Source organism: Limanda limanda, chromosome 15 (genome assembly GCF_963576545.1).
Source record: "Limanda limanda chromosome 15, fLimLim1.1, whole genome shotgun sequence".
NCBI lineage: Eukaryota > Metazoa > Chordata > Actinopteri > Pleuronectiformes > Pleuronectidae > Limanda > Limanda limanda.
In genome coordinates this window covers 26,695,303-26,712,683 of record NC_083650.1, presented here as the reverse complement: position 1 = coordinate 26,712,683, position 17,381 = coordinate 26,695,303, and the positions used below count along the sequence as shown (strand labels likewise).

The following is a 17,381-nucleotide window of genomic DNA, read 5'->3' as shown; positions in this document are numbered from 1 at the left end:
AACAGCTGAGGGGCGGGGCCTTTGGCAATTTAATTTCTCCCCGAGTGTAAAATGTTAATCATAAATATAATGTTATCATACTCTGAATAATACCATGTGTGTTTCATTTATATGTAATGATGTGTACACACTTAACATGTGTGTTAAACATGTTATGATCTATGTTGTATATGATACACATGTTATGCTATAATGTGAGTTATATATTTATATATTTTGTATGTTATGTTATGATATATTATATATATATATATATATTGATCAATCAGTCACATTTCATTTGTTTATTTGAAACGGTTGTAACATCATGTATTTAAACATAATGTCTGATAGAGATGAAGGAGCAGATGATCTGAGGAGTTCCTGTCAGTGATGTGATGTGAGGAGACATGTTGTGTGTCCAGAAGTCCGGTTGTGATCATTTTCCAGCATCAGGATCAGGACGAGGATTTGAAATTCTGAAAGTTACACGTGCTGCAGGATTTTGGACGAACTGCAGAATCTTTAACAACTTACTGCTTATACTCAATATAATTCAAATAAACATGTAAATACACGTCCAAACTAGTCAAAATACACAAACACACACAACAAACTGAAGCCAGACTCAACAAAAACAACACAACAGAAAACCTGTCCTGTGGCCTGGGTTAGGGTGTAGCCACATTGTGTCTTAGTGTAATGCCATTAGCTGCGTCCGGTTGGAGATCTGCAGCAACCAATCGAAAGCAGCCTCAGTTCATGTGGTTCACAAAAGTATCAGGACCCAGGAAGTAAATGTATTTATATAGAAATGAACCAAAAACAGTTTGAAAACAACTTCACAGCTAATATTCCCATGTGCTGACGGTCGCCCAGGAGCAGTGTACATTATAATATTATTAAATAATTATGATTAACATTTCTAGACAGGATTTTAGTCTGTTTATTGAGCTACTTCAACTCTGCTTCATGCTGAAGTGTCTCTCGGCAACAAGCGTGTGTTTACGCGAACCAGTGGTTTTCCATACACTGTCGGGACCAGGGCCGTTCACAGCTCCAGCACCACTCCGCTCTGCACAGAGGACACTGCATGTGCATGCAGCCGCCTGCAGGGGGAGATACAGGTTTCACTCATTCATATACTGTAGAGTCATGTTGATCTGTCGTGCAGCCCGAGCAGATGTGATGTCAGACGAGTGTATTATTCTGTTATGTTATTACCGTTCTTCTCTACAGGGACCGAGCACTGGGGGCAGGGTTTAGTCGACTCCTGGATGAGCAGCAGAGACGATCGATCCCACATCCCTCTGAGAGACGCACCCCCCCCCACCATGAAACCCTGAGGGGAGAGAGAAGTTAGTCCTGCATCGTCCTGCTCCGTCCAGCAGGGGCAGTAGAGACTGTGATGTCTGATTGACACGCCTCCAACACATCACAGACCCGCCCCGTGACCAAAGCAGCTGTGACCTCTGACCTCTGACATGAACTGCTCTCGTTGTAATTCTCTCATTCAGAGTTTTGCAAGGAACAAGACAGAGCTCTGTGATTGGTCAGTCTACCTGTGAGGCTTCACCAGTGGGCGGGGCCGTCAGGGTTTGACAGGCGCCCTGGTGGTATGGCTCCCTGCAGTCTCTACAGAAGATGAGGCCGCAGCCAGCCTGTCTGTCACACTCCACCCTCCTGCTGCCGTCAGCTGGGACAAGCCCCGCCCCACAGCCCGCGGACGGACACATCAGTCCTCCAATCCTCAACAGGCACTCCTCGGCGCCGTACTGCAGGTACCGCCCATACTGCCAGAGAACAAACCCAGGTGAGTCCGGTGAACTGGGGGTGAAGTGATGATGCTCATTCATAAACTCACCTGCTCCTCCCCTAAAACTCTGAAGTGATGAAGCTCTTTAATCAGAGAGTCGTCACAGGAAGCTGCACAAACACACACAAACACACACACACACACACACACACACACACCATGATGGACAGTTTGCGCTGGTGACAGGAACATGATCATGTGACCTCAGGTGAACTCACCGGCACATGGCAGAGAGTAACCAATCACAGCATCATGAACAAACTGTCGCTCATTCAGTCGCGTCTCACAGTAACGAGTGAAACATTCCAGACAGACCACGTGACGCCGTGAACACGGGAAGACCACGACCACGCCCCTGAGACCAGAGCACAACACACTCAGCCTTTTATCCTCAATATTAATTGTGTGTGTGTGTGTGTGTGTGTGTGTGTGTGTGTGTGTGTGTGTGTTACATGACGTCGGTGCAGGCGATGCAGGGCACGTCTCTGGTGTTGGTCATGATGAGGTCAAGGGCAACAGAGAGGTCGTCATCAGAGGTCGGATGGGACGCACACTTCATGAAGAACTCCTACACACACACACACACACACACACACACACACACACACACACACACACACACACACACACACACACACACACACACACACACACACACACACACACACACACACACACAGGTCATGTGATCACGTTTACATCACCTGACACGTCGTCAGCTCTGATCACAACAAACTCTCTTCACATCCCCCCCCCCGTACCGCTTCGTTGCCTTGACAACCGTCTGATTGACATGAGCCATGGATCCGTCCTGGGAGGAGGACGTCGTCCCAACAAGACGGCTCCTGAGACAGAGAGACAATCTTCATCATTTCCATTCGTGTTGCTCAGAGTGTCGCTCAGTGTGTCGCTCAGTGTGTCGCTCAGTGTGTCGCTCAGAGTGTCGCTCAGTGTGTCGCTCAGTGTGTCGCTCAGTGTGTCGCTCAGAGTGTCGCTCAGAGTGTCGCTCAGTGTGTCGCTCAGTGTGTCGCTCAGTGTGTCGCTCAGAGTGTCGCTCAGTGTGTCGCTCAGTGTGTCGCTCAGTGTGTCGCTCAGAGTGTCGCTCAGTGTGTCGCTCAGTGTGTCGCTCAGTGTGTCGCTCAGTGTGTCGCTCAGTGTGTCGCTCAGTGTGTCGCTCAGTGTGTCGCTCAGTGTGTCGCTCAGTGTGTTGCTCAGAGTGTTGCTCAGTGTGTCGCTCAGTGTGTTGCTCAGAGTGTTGCTCAGTGTGTTGCTCAGAGTGTTGCTCAGTGTGTCGCTCAGTGTGTCGCTCAGTGTGTTGCTCTCACTCGGCTCAGTCTCAGCGTCGTCTCTTTGCAGCGTCGACAGCGAACTCGTAGTTTTCCTGGTTGGACTGAACTGCAGCTTTTACAGTACACAAAGAAAGTACTGCAGGCACGCACACCTAAAGACACACAAAATACACACCTGAAAACACACTAACTGATTCAGAACTAGCTATAATCTTTGTGAACGAGGAACGTTTTTAGTCTAACTGTGGCAGAAGTCGTTGGCAGACTCACTGGGACGTCCTGATGATAAAGACTCACACTGATCCAGTCCAGAGGGAACTAATGGACGAGTTTCTCAGCTTCCTCCTGAGACAGGATGTTCCTCATGTTCATGATACTGTGCAGGTGGAAGACAGCTGTCCTAGAGACATGTTCTATATGTGGGTCACATGTCCTGGTCCTAGAGACTTGTTCTCTATGTGGGTCACATGTCCTGGTCCTAGAGACATGTTCTATATGTGGGTCACATGTCCTGGTCCTAGAGACATGTTCTATATGTGGGTCACAGGTCCTGGTCCTAGAGACTTGTTCTCTATGTGGGTCACATGTCCTGGTCCTAGAGACTTGTTCTCTATGTGGGTCACATGTCCTGGTCCTAGAGACTTGTTCTCTATGTGGGTCACATGTCCTGGTCCTAGAGACTTGTTCTCTATGTGGGTCACATGTCCTGGTCCTAGAGACTTGTTCTCTATGTGGGTCACATGTCCTGGTCCTAGAGACTTGTTCTTTATGTGGGTCACATGTCCTGGTCCTAGAGACTTGTTCTCTATGTGGGTCACATGTCCTGGTCCTAGAGACTTGTTCTTTATGTGGGTCACATGTCCTGGTCCTAGAGACTAGTTCTATATGTGGGTCACATGTCCTGGTCCTAGAGACATGTTCTATATGTGGGTCACATGTCCTGGTCCTAGAGACTTGTTCTCTATGTGGGTCACATGTCCTGGTCCTAGAGACTTGTTCTCTATGTGGGTCACATGTCCTGGTCCTAGAGACATGTTCTATATGTGGGTCACATGTCCTGGTCCTAGAGACTTGTTCTCTATGTGGGTCACATGTCCTGGTTCTAGAGACTTGTTCTCTATGTGGGTCACGTGTCCTGGTCCTAGAGACCTGTTCTGTATGTGGGTCACGTGTCCTGGTCCTAGAGACTTGTTCTATATGTGGGTCACATGTCCTGGTCCTAGAGACTTGTTCTATATGTGGGTCACATGTCCTGGCGCTAGAGACTTGTTCTCTATGTGGGTCACATGTCCTGGTCCTAGAGACTTGTTCTCTATGTGGGTCACATGTCCTGGTCCTAGAGACTTGTTCTCTATGTGGGTCACAGGTCCTGGTCCTAGAGACTTGTTCTCTATGTGGGTCACATGTCCTGGTCCTAGAGACTTGTTCTCTATGTGGGTCACATGTCCTGCTCCTAGAGACTTGTTCTATATGTGGGTCACATGTCCTGGTCCTAGAAACTTGTTCTATATGTGGGTCACATGTCCTGGTCCTAGAAACTTGTTCTCTATGTGGGTCACACGTCCTGGTCCTATAGACTTGTTCTCTATGTGGGTCACATGTCCTGGTCCTAGAGACTTGTTCTCTATGTGGGTCACGTGTCCTGGTCCTAGAGACTTGTTCTGTATGTGGGTCACATGTCCTGGTCCTAGAGACTTGTTCTCTATGTGGGTCACATGTCCTGGTCCTAGAGACTTGTTCTCTATGTGGGTCACATGTCCTGGTCCTAGAGACTTGTTCTATATGTGGGTCACATGTCCTGGTCCTAGAGACTTGTTCTCTATGTGGGTCACATGTCCTGGTCCTAGAGACTTGTTCTATATGTGGGTCACATGTCCTGGTCCTAGAGACTTGTTCTCTATGTGGGTCACATGTCCTGGTCCTAGAGACTTGTTCTCTATGTGGGTCACATGTCCTGGTCCTAGAGACTTGTTCTCTATGTGGGTCACATGTCCTGGTCCTAGAGACTTGTTCTATATGTGGGTCACATGTCCTGGTCCTAGAGACTTGTTCTCTATGTGGGTCACATGTCCTGGTCCTAGAGACTTGTTCTCTATGTGGGTCACATGTCCTGGTCCTAGAGACTTGTTCTCTATGTGGGTCACATGTCCTGGTCCTAGAGACTTGTTCTCTATGTGGGTCACATGTCCTGGTCCTAGAGACTAGTTCTATATGTGGGTCACATGTCCTGGTCCTAGAGACTTGTTCTCTATGTGGGTCACATGTCCTGGTCCTAGAGACTTGTTCTCTATGTGGGTCACATGTCCTGCTCCTAGAGACTTGTTCTATATGTGGGTCACATGTCCTGGTCCTAGAAACTTGTTCTATATGTGGGTCACATGTCCTGGTCCTAGAAACTTGTTCTCTATGTGGGTCACACGTCCTGGTCCTATAGACTTGTTCTCTATGTGGGTCACATGTCCTGGTCCTAGAGACTTGTTCTCTATGTGGGTCACGTGTCCTGGTCCTAGAGACTTGTTCTGTATGTGGGTCACATGTCCTGGTCCTAGAGACTTGTTCTCTATGTGGGTCACATGTCCTGGTCCTAGAGACTTGTTCTCTATGTGGGTCACATGTCCTGGTCCTAGAGACTTGTTCTATATGTGGGTCACATGTCCTGGTCCTAGAGACTTGTTCTCTATGTGGGTCACATGTCCTGGTCCTAGAGACTTGTTCTATATGTGGGTCACATGTCCTGGTCCTAGAGACTTGTTCTCTATGTGGGTCACATGTCCTGGTCCTAGAGACTTGTTCTCTATGTGGGTCACATGTCCTGGTCCTAGAGACTTGTTCTCTATGTGGGTCACATGTCCTGGTCCTAGAGACTTGTTCTCTATGTGGGTCACATGTCCTGGTCCTAGAGACTTGTTCTATATGTGGGTCACATGTCCTGGTCCTAGAGACTTGTTCTCTATGTGGGTCACATGTCCTGGTCCTAGAGACTTGTTCTCTATGTGGGTCACATGTCCTGGTCCTAGAGACTTGTTCTCTATGTGGGTCACATGTCCTGGTCCTAGAGACTTGTTCTCTATGTGGGTCACATGTCCTGGTCCTAGAGACATGTTCTATATGTGGGTCACATGTCCTGGTCCTAGAGACTTGTTCTCTATGTGTGTCACAGGTCCTGGTCCTAGAGACTTGTTCTCTATGTGGGTCACATGTCCTGGTCCTAACTGAAGGTTCCTCCCAGTGGAGCTGGGGGACAAACTAACACCGAGGGGACGATCTGGTCCCACAGTGTTTCTCTCAGATGTTTGGGGACAATAACAATGAGCTCAGTCTGAATTTAGAAGTAAGAAGTTCTGGTTCATCCTGGAAGTTCTTGAGACGTTCCTGAAGTTGGACTCAGTGATTAGATTCATCAGCTTCATGTATGTACAGCTGGGTGTCGTCTGCGTAACAGTGGACGTGTACGAGATGCTTCCTGAGGATGTTTCCTAACGGGAGCAGATACAAGGTGAAGAGCATCGGTCCTGGGACAGAACCCTGAGGAACTCCATGACTAACCTGTGCACGGCACACACACATATACACACACGTACACATTTTTATAAACACACATTCGACTGAGCGCACACCTGCAGACACAATACTACAAACCAACCTGTCTGAGCTGCAGCCTGCGTCTCCTCTATCTCCTCCTCTCCCCGCCCCCCCCTCCCCTCCAGGTCATTGGACGAGGAGTGGACGAGAGAGGAGGAGCTGATGTCTGGTCTCTGCCCCTCCTCCTCAACTTGACACAGGAGAAACCTGGAGGACGAGGAGTCTGAAGAAGAGAGGAGGACATGGACTGTACTCTGCTCCGGGACATCACAGCCCTGAGAGAAGCAGAGGAAACTTCCTTTCATGGCAAAACATTCAATTACATTGACAACACAAAAGAATAATCGCAAAGTGTTTTGCATATTGTGTAACATGTTCTATGACACACAACGGAGAAGAAAAAAGCCACCAGCAAGTTATCAGTAAGATTAGAACCAAGGACTGATGTTCTACATGGATAGAACGTCTCCATATCCCCTAACGACCCTGTGCATCTTATTCCGTCTATTCCAATTTCAGCTTGACCTATAAAGAAGTTCACTAACATGAGACCTATACATCGTGTTGATTTGTTCTAAGGACCAAACTCAAACAGGTTTCTCCCAGAATCGTTCCTAAACTTTGAAACACAAAATCCTACAACTGACAAATGACGAATGAGCTTGGGCCACGAGTGTGCTGTCTGTTTGAAGCCACACCCCCATGCACCCCCCTCCACTGAAGAACTGCAGGTCTCCATTACCTCTTCTCCACCAAGGCAGTTCCAGAGCCTGATCTGGAACCAGTTCTTTGTGTTTCAACAGCCAAAGAACTGGGTCATGACCAGAAATACTGGTTCCACTCCAGAGTGGCACTACAGTTACTCGTTGCCAAGACCCAACTACGTTAGGGCCTTGGGGGGGGGGGTCATCTGGACCACTTGTGATTAGACTCTCTCCCTGTCTCTTTGTCATGGAGTTCATTCATACTTGTACATGGTCACATTATCCTGAGAGCCAAGGAACGACTTCTGTGTCAGAGGCCTGTCCATAACTGCTGTCATTAAATGTGTCAAGTGTCCGTTCTGCAGCCAGAGAGAGACACTGGTTCCCTGGTTCCCTGGTTCACTGGTTCCCTGGTTCCCTGGTTCCCTGGTTCATTGGTTCACTGGTTCCCTGTGTTCACTGGTTCCCTGGTTCCCTGGTTCCCTGGTTCACTGGTTCCCTGGTTCACTGGTTCAATGTGTTCAATGTGTTCACTAGTTCCCTGGTTCCCTAGTTCACTGGTTCACTGGTTCACTAGTTCACTGGTTCACTGGTTCACTGGTTCACTGGTTCACTGGTTCCCTGGTTCACTATTTCACTGGTTCCCTGGTTCACTGGTTCACTGGTTCACTAGTTCACTAGTTCACTAGTTCACTGGTTCAATGTGTTCCCTGGTTCCCTAGTTCACTGGTTCACTGGTTCACTGATTCAATGTGTTCCCTGGTTCAATGTGTTCACTGGTTCAATGTGTTCACTGGTTCACTGGTTCACTAGTTCACTAGTTCACTAGTTCACTGGTTCAATGTGTTCCCTGGTTCCCTAGTTCACTGGTTCACTGGTTCACTGGTTCACTGGTTCAATGTGTTCACTGATTCAATGTGTTCACTAGTTCACTGGTTCCCTGGTTCACTGGTTCACTGGTTCACTGGTTCACTGGTTCAATGTGTTCACTGGTTCAATGTGTTCACTGGTTCCCTGGTTCACTGGTTCCCTGGTTCACTAGTTCACTGGTTCAATGTGTTCACTAGTTCACTGGTTCCCTGGTTCACTGGTTCCCTGGTTCAATGTGTTCCCTGGTTCAATGTGTTCACTGGTTCAATGTGTTCACTGGTTCACTAGTTCACTGGTTCCCTGGTTCCCTGGTTCCCTGGTTCACTGGTTCACTGGTTCACTGGTTCACTGGTTCACTGGTTCAATGTGTTCACTGGTTCAATGTGTTCACTAGTTCACTGGTTCCCTGGTTCACTGGTTCCCTGGTTCAATGTGTTCCCTGGTTCACTGGTTCACTGGTTCAATGTGTTCTAGTCTCTCCGCTCTATTTGTTTTACTGGACACTATTTTTAACAGATGTGAGGACGTGTTTACAATCGCAAGAGAAACACCAGCTTTTAAACTTTGTTCTATCTCAGGCAAAGATGGCCGTGTGTGTGAGCCGGAAAAGAAAAGCAGAAGAAGAACTGATCGTTGATCTTGTTCATGATGATGATCTGTGATACCTGCAGCTGACCTCTGACCTGCAGCTGACCTCTGACATGCAGCTGACCTTTGACCTGTAGCTGACATGTAGTGGACCTCACCTGCAGTGTGGCGGTGCTCTGCAGTTCCCTCCCAGCAAACAGAACCTTGAGCTCCTGTGGTCGGACTCCATGTTGACCTCCCACCGCCTCCTTCAGCTCAGAGACACTGGCCTCCTCCTGCAGCTCCAGCTCCTCACCTGGGCCCAGGTTGTAGCGCACAAACACTGAGGAGGACACACAGGAGCCGCTGAGCCAGGTAGCACCCAGTGGAACACAGATAAATGGAACAGAACCCAGTAGAACATAGATAAATGGAACAGAACCCAGTGGAACACAGATAAATGGAACAGAACCCAGTAGAACCCAGTAGAACATAGATAAATGAAACAGAACCCAGTAGAACCCGGTAGAACATAGATAAAAGGAACAGAACCCAGTAGAACCCAGTAGAACATAGATAAATGAAACAGAACCCAGTAGAACATAGATAAATGAAACAGAACCCAGTAGAACATAGTAGAACATAGATAAAAGGAACAGAACCCAGTAGAACGTAGATAAATGAAACAGAACCCAGTAGAACATAGTAGAACATAGATAAATGAAACAGAACCCAGTAGAACCCGGTAGAACGTAGATAAATGAACAGAACCCAGTAGAACCCAGTAGAACATAGATAAATGAAACAGAACCCAGTAGAACCCAGTAGAACATAGATAAATGGAACAAAACCCAGTAGAACCCGGTAGAACGTAGATAAATGAACAGAACCCAGTAGAACCCAGTAGAACATAGATAAATGAAACAGAACCCAGTAGAACCCAGTAGAACATAGATAAATGGAACAAAACCCAGTAGAACATAGATAAATAGAATAGAACCCAGTAGAACCCAGTAGAACGTAGATAAATGGAACAGAACCCAGTAGAACCCAGTGGAACACAGATAAATGGAACAGAACCCAGTAGAACATAGATAAATGGAACAAAACCCAGTAGAACCCAGTAGAACATAGATAAATAGAATAGAACCCAGTAGAACATAGATAAATAGAATAGAACCCAGTAGAACATAGATAAATAGAATAGAACCCAGTAGAACGTAGATAAATAGAACAAAACCCAGTAGAACCCAGTAAAACATAGATAAATAGAATAGAACCCAGTAGAACCCAGTAGAACATAGATAAATGGAACAGAACCCAGTAGAACGTAGATAAATAGAACAAAACCCAGTAGAACCCAGTAAAACATAGATAAATAGAATAGAACCCAGTAGAAAGTGGATCAATAGAACAGAACCCTTAAACCATAAAACCCATAAAAAGAGAGTGGGGGGGGGGCGCTACGCTCCTCAGCACATATGAGACAAAAAGACACAAGTTGGGACGCTGTTAAAGGGACTCTTACCTTTGTTGCATTTTTACACTTTTTGTGGATAAGGTTAAATTGGTATTAATAAGGTAATGACACTCTAAAATGCAAGACAGACCCACCAGGAGTAAAAACAAACAATTATTTCACTCTCATAATATTTAGTGAAAACTTCAACCAATAAAATTCTTCGGACCGAAGGACCTTATTGGCCGACAGACCTGTCTGTTTGCTGCATGGACATGCAGGTTTTCCGTCTGCTTCTTGTGGCGCATTCGGGCCCGCGTCATCAAGGCATGTGAATGTAAATGTATATAACTTACCGAATCCATTGCTTTGGTAAACAAAAACTCACGTGCGTGCGCGGAGGCAGTAGGTTGTAAGAGTAAATAAAGTTTCTTCAAAAAAACACCGCGGATGGGAACGAGGGGGTGGGGCATTGGAGGAAGGCGGGATGATTTGAATGTGCTGTAATTCTCAAATGCAACAAAGGTAAGAGTCCCTTTAATGTTGGAGCAACAAGGAAGTGTATGCTTGAGTATGTATGCTAGCGGTCCCGGTAACGGTCCCGGTGAGGTTTCTTCACGCCGCCGGCGGCCGGGGCTCTCCCGAGCAGTCCTGGTCTCCAGCTGCTTCCTGGGGGGGGCTTTCCTCCGGTGGAGATACGAGCGGCATTAGCAGCATTTCCATTGATTTATTTAGAGAGTGAATCGTGAAACTGACAACAACTCTGCGTCGCTTGACATACGTCACATATTACGTTGCTCTGATTGGTTGTAGGTCTATCCAATTGAGCGAAGAGGCATTTCTTTTCCTGGTTCAGTTGAAACACCCCCCCATAATCACAGCCCAATGGAGCAGTACCACTCTCATATTCTGACCAGAGTTATGAGTCTGACAACATCAGGCTAACAGAACCCAGTAGAACGTAGATAACTAGAGCAGAACCAAGGAGAACCCAGTAGAACGTAGATAACTAGAACAGAACGAAGGAGAACCCAGTAGAAAGTGGATAAATAGAACAGAACCAAGGAGAACCCAGTAGAACGTAGATAACTAGAGCAGAACCAAGGAGAACCCAGTAGAAAGTGGATAAATAGAACAGAACCCAGTAGAACGTAGATAACTAGAACAGAACCAAGGAGAACCCAGTAGAACGTAGATAAATAGAACAGAACCCAGTAGAACGTAGATAACTAGAACAGAACCAAGGAGAACCCAGTAGAACGTAGATAAATAGAACAGAACCCAGTAGAACGTAGATAACTAGAACAGAACCAAGGAGAACCCAGTAGAACGTAGATAAATAGAACAGAACCCAGTAGAACGTAGATAAATAGAACAGAACCCAGTAGAACGTAGATAACTAAAGCAGAACCAAGGAGAACCCAGTAGAACGTAGATAACTAGAGCAGAACCCAGTAGAACGTAGATAAATAGAGCAGAACTCACGGATCATTGATCACTTCGTCCTGTCGTGTTTACAGTGAGTGAGCCGCGGTGCACTCTGGGTAGTGTGGTCCCGCTGCGCGCACACAAAACAAGGACACAAGGGACCAACGTCACATCGCAGAACTACAGCGCGGTCACGCAGGAATGACGTACCGGAGCGGCACCGGAAGTGGAGGTATTTATGAATTTTAATAAACTTGTGTTTTTCTTTGTTTTTTTCTGAGCCGAAAAATCGATTCATTTCCGATTTTAACTGTTTCCTGTTTGTGATGATGGACATCAGCGTACTGCAGGGGACACACACCGACACACACACCGGGACACACACGGACACACACACCGGGACACACACCGGGACCAGCGGAACCAGCAGCACGGTAAGATCCTCTGTGTCAAGATACTCTACATATTATATTACATAAACATATAAAATCAACTGCATATTACAAAAACCCTAAATACTATGATTACAGATCCAGCTGCTGTCTGTACATATTATAAAGACATTATAATTAACAGTATGTTTTATTACAAACTCTGCCCCTGATAAACTCTACATGTGATTTAAACCTCTCTCTCTATATATGTGTGTGTGTGTGTGTGTGTGTGTGTGTGTGTGTGTGTGTGTGTGTGAGCCCAACTTGTCACCGGACAAAAACTAATTATATAAAACGATTATAATTTATAAACATAATAATAAATATGAACATATATACAATATATTCCTGTGTGTAAATTCTCATCTTTGACCATGATTTATTAGATTTATTGTTGATATTGACAAATTGAGAGTAAGGATTTGAGGATTTCGCCACAATAATTACTTCTCTCCGCTGCGAGCACAATGCATGATGGTATATTTTGATGGTATATTTTGCCCGGTTGACCATCGGTGGTACACAATTTTTCATGATGCTTTATGGGAAAAAATGAGTGCTCTATAAAGGGTCTATATATGGAGTATTGATAAGTGAGTACACACAGACAGGAAGTACAGTAAGAGGGATGCAGAAGGAAACAACTTTCAAATTAAAACAGGAAACAATTAACTCAGAGTGCAAAGAAAAATACAAAAACCCAAATAAACCAAGTCAAACGTCCCTCTGTGTCCTGCAGGTGGTGAAGCTGGAGTCGGGGGTGTCGGCTCTGACTCCCTCACAGTTTGCTGAGCTTCACTTCCTGCGCTCCAGGGTTCGAGAGCTGGAGAGAGAGAAAGCAGAAGTGTCGGCCGAGAACCAGAGACTGAAGAACATGTTGGTCCACGGTGAGTTCAGATCCCTGACCCTAACCCTGACCCTGACCCTAACCCTGACCCTGACCTTAACCCTGACCCTGACCCTGACCCTGACCCTGACCTTAACCCTGACCCTAACCCTGACCCTGACCCTGACCCTAACCCTATCACTGCTTCAGGGCGTCAGCTGCCAAACATTCACTTCATCCACATACATGACAACTTTTCTGTTCCTGTATGAGGACTCACAACATGTAAGAACTTGTAAAGGTTCTGTGTTCATCAGGTCAGGTGACGGGTCAGGTGACAGGTCAGGTGACAGGTCAGGTGACAGGTCAGGTGACGGGTCAGATGACAGGTCAGGTGACGGGTCAGGGGACGGGTCAGGTGACGGGTCAGGTGACAGGTCAGGTGACAGGTCAGGTGACGGGTCAGGGGACGGGTCAGGTGACGGGTCAGGTGACAGGTCAGGTGACAGGTCAGGTGACAGGTCAGGTGACAGGTCAGGTGACAGGTCAGGTGACGGGTCAGGTGACGGGTCAGGTGACAGGTCAGGTGACGGGTCAGGTGACAGGTCAGGTGACGGGTCAGGTGACAGGTCAGGTGACGGGTCAGATGACAGGTCAGGTGACAGGTCAGGTGATGGGTCAGGTGCAGCTCGGGCTTGTTGGTGCCTCCACCCCCTGCGGAGATGATCACTTCTTCTCCTCCGTCCTCCTCCAGGACGCTGTGCTCTGGGTTCCCAGGCTCTGGGTTTGCTTGGTGGTGTCATCTCTCCAGGTTTCTGTTTGTTGCTCTGATAGAAGCTGTTTCCCTTGAGGTGCAGTCACAGGTATTTCCCACTGGCTCCTGATGGCTCTACAGCAGATGGGATTTGAGTCCTCCGAGAAATAAGTGGAAACTATTCACCACCTTCCCTCCCTTTTTTTATTTTTATGATCTTTAATATCTCTACATTTCTCAGAAATCCCTGGACTTCTCTCCACCATGTGGCAGACGTTGGGGCAGATCAACAGCCACCCCTGCGTCTCCACGGCAACAGGCCGAAGTGAGAGCTATGCTGCGTATCACCACTCAGCGACCAATCAGGACGGACCTTTCAGCCCTCAGGTGCAGCAGGAGGCCCTGAGCGTGGAGCTGTCGGGGTCCTGGGGTCCGCTGGGCTCCGAGGACCAGGACCAGGACCAGGACCAGGACGGACCCGAAGCCAGCATGGGGCTGGGGGGTCACATGGGAGAGGAGGAGCCTCTCTGCAGCCAGGAGGACATGGAGGAGCTGAGGAGGAGCCAGTGTTCCATGGGAGACGCACCTGGAGAGGTGAGAACCCCCCAGATCCACATCTGGTCACCTGGTCTAGATCTGGTTCAATATAGATCTGGTTAACGATAGATCTGGTTTGACATACATCTAGTTCAATATAGATCTGGTTAACGATAGATCTGGTTTGACATAGATCTAGTTCAATATAGATCTGGTTAACAATAGATCTGGTTTGACATAGATCTAATTCAATACAGATCTGGTTAACGATAGATCTGGTTTAACATAGATCTAGTTCAATATAGATCTGGTTAACAATAGATCTGGTTTAACATAGATGTAGTTCAATATAGATCTGGTTTAACATAGATCTAGTTCAATATAGATCTAGTAAAATATAGATCTGGTTAACGATAGATCTGGTTCAACATTTTTTTTTTTTTTTTTTTTTCTCTCTCTTCCCTCATGTTATGCTGTAATCTTTCTGTAACCGTTCTGGAATTTCATTGCCTCTGTACTTGTACTCTGTGCATATGACAATAAATTGACCTTTGACCTTTGACATAGATCTGGTTTGCTCTGTCCAGGTGAGCCCGGTGGAGGTGTTTCCAGGCTCTGGCGTGCTCTGTGATTTTCGGTGGTGGCAGGCGGCCAATCAGGCACAGTCTCCCACGGGGATGGCCCGGACACTGTTGCTGGGTGTGTTTGATATGAACACGCTGATGAACAGTAACCTGAGGGGTGGGCGGAGCCGCCGGCCTGCCTTCCACCCTCAACGCAGTGCGCTCGACCCGCACAAGATCAACGCCATCTTCAGTAGGTTGAGACGGGGATGAAGTGTTTCTGTAATATGGCGTCGCTCTGAAAGTCTCCCTCTCTTTCTCAGACGCCATCTTGACTCGGTTTCCTCTCGCTAAGAAGGGAGTCATCGGCTCCGGCATCAACTCCAAACTGTCTGAGATCCGATTCCGCTCTCGCAGAGCCAATCCAGATGTTCCTGTGACAGACAGCCGGCCCCGCCCACCTCACTGAAACACACACATCTGAACAAAACATGTATATTTTTCCTGCAAAAAACAGAAACTGATTTAAATAGAGTTGAGTTTGAAATAAACTGATGAAAATTATCACAACAGATTCATGACTCACACATGATGGTCTCCTGAGTGTGTGTGTGTGTGTGTGTGTGTGTGTGTGTGTGTGTGTGTGTGTGTGTGTGTGTGTGTGTGTGCGTGTGTGTGTGTGTGTGAGTGAGTGTCTGAGCGTGTGTGTGTGTGTGTGTGAGTGTCTGAGCGTGTGTGTGTGTGTGTGTGAGTGTCTGAGCGTGTGTGTGTGTGTGTGTGAGTGTCTGAGCGTGTGTGTGTGTGTGTGAGTGTCTGAGCGTGTGTGTGTGTGTGTGTGTGTGAGTGAGTGTCTGAGCGTGTGTGTGTGTGTGTGTGAGTGTCTGAGCGTGTGTGTGTGTGTGTGTGAGTGAGTGTCTGAGCGTGTGTGTGTGTGTGTGTGTGAGTGAGTGTCTGAGCGTGTGTGTGTGAGTGTGTGTGTGTGTGTGTGTGTGTGTGTCTGAGCGTGTGTGTGTGTGTGTGTGTGTATTTTCAGGTATTTGAGATTCCTCGGCTCACGATGCTTTAATAAACAAGTGGTTGAACATTTAATAATACTCACGTCCACCCGTCATCTAGCTCCTCCTGGAAACCACTCGAGAAGCAACTGAAGGTTTGATTCATTATTTTAAATCTGTTTTCAATTGGAAACATACGACTGATTGTCTCTGATGCTAAATGAATGAACTGTTAAGTTCATGTTCTCTTTGTATCAGCTGTTCTCTGAAGACTCTGGAATACAAGGAAACATGCTAACGTTGTCCTGGACGACTAAAGAAGCTGGTAGCCTAATACTGGAAGGTTAGCTAGGTCTGCTATTAGCTTCTGTTAATGCAGCATTAGCCTGATTAGCAAGTCCTCGCTGGTCAGTTAGACTCAGCCCTGTAGACTTTGGATTTGACGCAGCAGTTGATACTAGCACAGATAATTCTGTGCTAATTCTGTGCTAATTCTGTGCTAATTCTGTGCTAATTCTGTGCTAGCCTGGTTTCCACTGTGGGCCGGAACGAGCCGTGGCTTCAAACGCGGCTGGTTTTGGTTAACGTCTGAGTTGTTACTCAATAGTATCAACTGCAGCGTCACATCCAAACTCTAAAGGGCTGAGTCATCGCTAGCACATGCGCTTCAGCTAACTGACCAGCGGAGGAAGACACAGGACGTGAGGCTGCGATGCTCGTCCGATCTGTTCGTGGTCGCAGTTAAAAGCAGAGATTAAGGTAAACTGAGCCACAGGAGGCCCTGTAATATACCCTACGTGAACACTAGGGGCTGACGATGAGACACAAGTGGGAGTCGCACACATACACAACAAAACTTTTGATTTGTTCAATTATAAAAAATATCCACAAAACACAAGACTTCCCGTGGCTACGCTGCAGATCGCTGCTAACAACACACACATCACGTGCACACGCTCGACACGGAGTCAACTGAGAATGATTAGGAAAGAGAAAATAGTAACACAACCCACAGGGAGACGCAGAGGGATCAATAGTGTGAAGGATTACACAAAGAGCAAAATGATCAACACAATTTTCATAAATGTTTTGTGTTATCTGCCGCGAGACGGGAACTGGTGCGGAGGAGCGACGGCAACGAGCAGCAGCCGTTCTGCGATTTCCAGTTACTAAAGACGTGGCTAGCCACACGGATGGAAACGGCGTCCCCGCCATGTTGGATTCTATCCAGAAACATGTGAACAGAAGTTTGAAGAAAAGAGTCAAGTTCATCGGGTTCTGTCCGATCTTCACGGCTAGGTCTCCGATGTGAACGTCTCTGTCTCGCTGATCATTTATTCTCAAACAGAATCTACAACCATAATAAATCGTAACTTTATTCTTTTTATTGCTGAAATATAGATTCCCCGCACAAAAAATAGTAATGCAAATCATTGTCATCATAAAAAGCTATAAAAATTAGATCCATCCTCCGTAATAATGCAGATAAAGATATAGCAAAGAACATCATAGAAGTAGGACAAGTAGTAAGGCACTTCAAGAAAACAAGGATTTCTGGGCTGGTTTTTGCATCATCAT

General features: G+C 46.9%; 2 protein-coding genes across 2 annotated transcripts; one reads left to right on the top strand and one right to left on the bottom strand.

The window, feature by feature from the left end:
* Positions 1-269: 269 nt before the first annotated feature.
* On the bottom strand, positions 270-11,802 carry prkn (parkin RBR E3 ubiquitin protein ligase). The gene is made up of 11 exons (XM_061087576.1): positions 11,752-11,802; positions 8,987-9,150; positions 6,728-6,941; positions 3,121-3,236; positions 2,557-2,640; positions 2,248-2,363; positions 2,014-2,150; positions 1,844-1,905; positions 1,542-1,772; positions 1,204-1,321; positions 270-1,088 (listed from the first exon to the last, which is right to left on the bottom strand). Exons 1-11 carry the CDS (start codon positions 11,756-11,758, stop codon positions 985-987), a joined length of 1,353 nt encoding a protein of 450 aa, XP_060943559.1. The 5' UTR covers positions 11,759-11,802; the 3' UTR covers positions 270-984.
* Positions 11,803-12,090: 288 nt separating this feature from the next.
* Positions 12,091-15,325, top strand: LOC133020853 (uncharacterized). Its single transcript, XM_061087581.1, has 5 exons — positions 12,091-12,128; positions 12,868-13,015; positions 13,950-14,302; positions 14,833-15,061; positions 15,132-15,325. Exons 2-5 carry the CDS (start codon positions 13,003-13,005, stop codon positions 15,275-15,277), a joined length of 741 nt encoding a protein of 246 aa, XP_060943564.1. The 5' UTR covers positions 12,091-12,128; positions 12,868-13,002; the 3' UTR covers positions 15,278-15,325.
* The last annotated feature ends 2,056 nt before the right edge of the window (positions 15,326-17,381 follow it).

Excerpts from the sequence above, each read along its gene's own strand:
- prkn (XM_061087576.1), bottom strand. Across the intron at positions 6,942-8,986 it reads AGAGCACCGCCACACTGCAG|GGCTGTGATGTCCCGGAGCA; the intron begins GTGAGGTCCACT and ends TGCTTCTCTCAG. Across the intron at positions 1,906-2,013 it reads TTACTCTCTGCCATGTGCCG|CTTCCTGTGACGACTCTCTG; the intron begins GTGAGTTCACCT and ends GTGTTTGTGCAG.
- LOC133020853 (XM_061087581.1), top strand. Across the intron at positions 14,303-14,832 it reads TGGGAGACGCACCTGGAGAG|GTGAGCCCGGTGGAGGTGTT; the intron begins GTGAGAACCCCC and ends TGCTCTGTCCAG. Across the intron at positions 15,062-15,131 it reads CAAGATCAACGCCATCTTCA|ACGCCATCTTGACTCGGTTT; the intron begins GTAGGTTGAGAC and ends TCTCTTTCTCAG.